Source organism: Apis dorsata, unplaced genomic scaffold (assembly GCF_000469605.1).
Source record: "Apis dorsata unplaced genomic scaffold, Apis dorsata 1.3 scaffold_396, whole genome shotgun sequence".
Taxonomy (NCBI): Eukaryota; Metazoa; Arthropoda; class Insecta; order Hymenoptera; family Apidae; genus Apis; species Apis dorsata.
In genome coordinates this window covers 329707-334671 of record NW_006263655.1, presented here as the reverse complement: position 1 = coordinate 334671, position 4965 = coordinate 329707, and the positions used below count along the sequence as shown (strand labels likewise).

Genomic DNA, 4965 nt, shown 5'->3' with positions numbered 1-4965 from the left:
AAAAAAAAAAAAAAAAAAAAAAGAATAAAAATAAAAACAAAATAAATAAGAAAGATGAATGACAATTCGAAGAGTATAGAAATACATCGTCATCGTGGAAGATTGACAGGCAAAATAATTTGATGGTGATCACAAATATTAATAATTTAAATAAAGAAATTATAAAAAAATGAAAAAAGAAAATGATAATACGTACGTACGAACGAATAAATCTCGACGTGTCTAAAGGAACTAAGAGATTACGCGTTTCTTACATAAGGCATTGGATATCGTTAAATGTTTTTTTTTTTTTAAATTAATAACATAATGATAATATGAAAAGTGTAACGCGATAAAGATATTCCAGTCATAATAATGAAGAGAGAAGAAAGAGAGAGAAAGAGAGAGTTGTTTTACACGCAAAACGAAGAAGTTGCCTGTTAACCGTCCCTTTAAAATAATCAGTAGATCCGGTAAAAAAGAAAACAAAACCTCACGAGGCGAATTTCATCACATTCCCTTCTTTTGTTTGTTTTTCAGCAGTCTGTTCCTCGGAATACTCTTTTTTGGTCCCTGAGGCAAGGAACTATTCTGGCCACCGCCCTCTGAATGCTTTCTAACTGGCCTTTTTTGCTTCTTAATCTTCGATATCCTTTTACCCTTTGGCCCAGATCCTTTGTTAATGTTCTTAGCTCCTGGATTCGGCCTATTAGGATCGCATGTCCCTGGTCCAAGCGCGGTCGCGTCGCGGAAAGCTTTCGTCCAAGCTTTCAGAAACGCCTGATACAATCTTATCACGCCCCAATCTTGGATCAACATCGAAGTCAGGTCGGCTTCCTTCGCCCAATTTGAACTTTCCGTCACTATTTTCGCCGTGTGCGCCGCGGGAACTTGTAACCCTAAGTTTAGAATGGCGGTCTCCACTTCGCACAATACCTATAAACGAGAGATGCCAAATTGTCTTCGATCCATCTTCTCTCCTCCATCGATATCAAAATCGATACAACATACGACAGGGAGTATTTCGTAAAGAGGAATTTTAAAAGCTAAATAGATAGACATTATACGATATAAATTTTCCATACCCTAAGAATCTCATTGTGCATTTGATTGATAATCTCGTTTCTCCTGTCCATCGTGAGGTCAACGTTGATGTTAGATTTCAGGCGGAAAGTTCTGAGATGATGGAACGTGATGGCGAACCTTTGCAGCGAATCGTAGAGATGTGGAAGCGCGCGGTCAGCTTTCTTTCCCTTTTCGAGACACCAAACCTCCCTGAAATACCACTCGAACTCCTTCTCCGGGAGCCAAGGCATTCTGTATTGCCCCTTCAACGAGTACACCTGCAAGTGAAAGTTGAGATATTGTTTCGTCTAAATATTCTTTTTAATACAATTCGCTCCATATTTCTTCGCCTCATTTTTCCTCGAGAAACGAATTTCAATGGAAAAGGACGCCGAATCTCGTCTCGTTGACAATTTCCTATCAACTTTTTTACATCGAGTATAATATCGTTGCACGAGAATTTAAAAAGAGAAATAATAATAATAATAACACAAGATTTCTTTTCTATATCAAAGTTACAGCCAATGATTCGTCAATAACCGACGCGTGTGCAGTAGATTCGAATCATCCACTCTATCCAAATAACGATGGAACGATCGTTGCAACGATGTTAATCGAGGCACGTTAGCGATATACGAAGTACGCGCTACCGCTATTGGTCGAAAAATGTTATTACGCGTGGTGCGTGGCGTGCAACATCGTAACGAATGCAAATTACAGAGCGAGCAGAAAGTAGGATAGACGTTTTGCGCACGTGCGAGTCTCTCCGTGAAAGAGCCGCCCACTCTCTTCTCTCCCCGACGCGGCGCGGTTCAGCGATTAATTACGAATCGCGGTCAGGTCGAACGTGACGCTTTACCTTCGAGTATATCTCGTGCACATCATCCAGATGCTTTCTGAAGTGATTCTGGGCAACGCGGAGCTGCGTCCGCACTCTTTTCAACGTTCTATGCACGCTGTGTCTCTGTGGCATCTTCTTGAACTGCATCGCGACCGGGTTGCCGCATGGTTGCAACCACCGGTCCATGTTGTTCGCGTTGGATACGGCGGTGCGGGGGCCGTAAGCGGGTGCGCTTGAAACCGTGTTCAGGCCCGAGCTCAGCAACGATGCGAGGAACGCGAAGGTAATCGTCTGTCCCACCGGATCTGTAACACACAGCCGAAATCCCTAACGTCAGATCACGCTTTACACGTGGCATGAAAGATGAATGTTGATGAAATTCGATCGCGAGCTCGATGGGAAGGATATATCGTCGGCTCGTGTACCATTATATACGATAAAAGCGCGATATATCGTCGCCGACTCGGAAGGAATGAAAAATCGCCGCATAAGTCGAATGATTTAATTTCCATCTAAATTCAAGCAACGCGCCGCGGTACATCGTTAATAAAAATCTCGTATCGCTTCGATTTTGAAACGCGACACCTCGGAACGTAAATAGCGATCGCATCGATGATGCTAGACGGCTCGATTCGCCGTCCACGCCATTCGTTATTCATTCGTGAATAAAAATTACTGTTTCGATGAAGTACGAGTTCTAAAAAAAGAGAGACGGATTTTGAAAAGATCTCTGAAGATCGGGATGGCGGGGCGATAGCGAGATCGGAAAGGTCGCGTGTCGTCGAGGGTGCGATGGAGAGATCGGAAGGAGAGAAAGAGAGGGGAAAAGGGAGAATCGAGGCTCTTCCGACTTTCACAGTCGGCGTAGCTACACGGGTACACGTAAGTAGGTACCTACCATTGCACCTACGCGCCAATTTAACAGCGACCAATCGTCGCCCCCGCAGTAGGAAATGGGTTGCAAATCGGAGAATCAGGATTTATTGCGCAATTAAACGTCCCAGCTTACGACTTCCTTCGCGATTCCGTATTGAACCGAACTTCACCCCGAGGGCGTGCGGGGGTGATCCCTCCAACGTTTTTACGAGGCCAGACCCCCGCCGGTTAATATATTTCGCACGAGCTTCGTTATCCTTGGATTCCGCCCAGTAAACGCGAAGCCAAGCGTCGATTAAATCTGATTTATCTCGCGTATCGCAAACACCCTTCGGGTAATCGGATAATCGGAAATTCGGATAATCGACGAGGCGTCGTATACGCGCGCGCACACGCGCTTCGCATACACGGTTGGTCCGGGAAAGCTTAATGGAAACTCGAGTCGATATAAATTCGTACGACTGGTTTTTCATCCGATTTATCTACGATTAAGCGAATTTAGGATCGACATCCTTATAAAATGTGCCGACAAAGAACTCGAGGACCACCACGAGGGTAATTAACGGGCGTTAATTGCCCCGTGCGTGCGTGTACATCGAAACGATGCGTGTGTTCAGACGCGAGCTGTCACGGCCGATTCGATACGATCGTTCGTGCAATTCGCACGTCAGTCACGCGTGAACGAACACGCGTCTTAGCGCATTGGTCAGCGACGAGAGCACACGTGTGCCGTTCGATGATGCGCATCTCTCGCCCCGAGACTCGATCTCGCTTTCGTACTTTTCGAATCGGAATCGCCGATTCGTAGAAATCGTCTCCTTTTTCCTTTCTTCTCCCCTTGATCGTAAATCAAACCTACGAACGTAACTGATTCCACGGATTCGCAACGTATTCTCATTATCGGTTAAATCATTAACGTCGATATTTCACTTACCAAGCGTCTAGCGCCAGTGTCTCCCAACAACGTTTTTTCGAATAGCTCGAGATTTTCTTTCGCCACGCGTCACGTTGCTCGCCAACAGCCACGTACGAGGGACGAACGAAGGTTGAAAATGGTGCAATTTTCGCGCGTAAACGATAAGAGATAATACTCCACAACCCCCCTTGGAAGAGATGATGGCGAGGCGCGAGTTGGGAAACACTGTTCCAGGTGGCGAAGCACGCGTCTCGAATCGGGAATCAACCGCACAATCTAGTCAACATTCAATACGGTCAATTAGATTGCGACGACAAGTAAATAAGCGCACAATGTACACCGAGAACACGTTTCGAGGAGCTATCAATCGTGGAAACCGTTGAAAGTTGTATAGTCGAGTTTGCGAACCGACGCGACGTTAAAAGGGAACCGTAAAGTTCTAACGAACGTGACCTTCTGCACGTATTCGAATATGGGCTTAGCTTGACAATAAGTCACGATTCGATTAGCCCGTTGCGACCAGAGCGGAGGGAGCGAGTCGCACGTGTGTATCTTATCGTAAACTCACGCCTCCTCTTCTTCTCCCGGAATTCCTCTCCGCCGTTGATTTCAACCATATATATATATATATATATATATACTCGCACATCGTGGCGTGGGTGTACGGATCCGCTGTTAAAGGTGCAACCCCGTATCGCGTATATACCTGTAACGATCATCCAACCGTATCTCTAATTTCTCTTCGTTTTCGTCTCTCGAATAATTACTCGCACGAATATTACATATAATATCGATTAATTGATCATTCGATCGAATTCGTATGTTTTAACGAGAAGAGGTTTGCGATTTGCGTTCGAGAGAGGCGTTGGAGACGAAAGTCGGGATTTTATATGGTGCACGGGAGATCGGAAACTCGATCGACGAGTTACAACGAGGATGGTAGTATCCGGACGTGGATATCCCGATGATCCGCATTCCGGCCAATGTCGTGTTCGAAAGATTGCTGACCGGGACGTTTAATACGTAGGTTGGATCGGTGTGTCCGTCGATCGGTTCTCAAAGTGGAATCGGCGCCATTCTCGCGATGGATTCCCCGGATGCCAGTAGTCGAGCGATCGGTCGGCCCTCCGGTGATTTGGAGAAAAGAGGCGGAGAAGAGGGTGGATGGTGGAGAGAGAGAGGCCTTTTTTTCCGCGGAGTCGAGGATGAAGATTGTTGGTTTTGCTATACCGGTACAGGCGGTAGTGAATGCCCCGGGGCGGCAAAAGGCGGTTGCTGCCTTTCTCGG

The 4965-nt window shown here is 45.9% G+C and overlaps 1 protein-coding gene across 2 annotated transcripts in view; it reads right to left on the bottom strand.

Annotated features, from left to right (window-relative positions):
- Window positions 1-6: 6 nt before the first annotated feature.
- The window catches only part of LOC102680715, a 22968-nt gene continuing 18009 nt past the window's right edge, over window positions 7-4965 (bottom strand). Inside the window, exons 2-4 of one of the 2 annotated variants that reach the window (XM_006619160.2) lie at window positions 1904-2190; window positions 1065-1322; window positions 7-915 (exon numbers count right to left, since the gene is read on the bottom strand). In XM_006619160.2, the coding sequence (XP_006619223.1) occupies window positions 490-915; window positions 1065-1322; window positions 1904-2190 (971 nt within the window). In that variant the 3' untranslated portion in view covers window positions 7-489. The remainder of the gene's footprint in view (window positions 916-1064; window positions 1323-1903; window positions 2191-4965) is intronic. The other variant, XM_006619161.2, reaches the window with a different exon arrangement.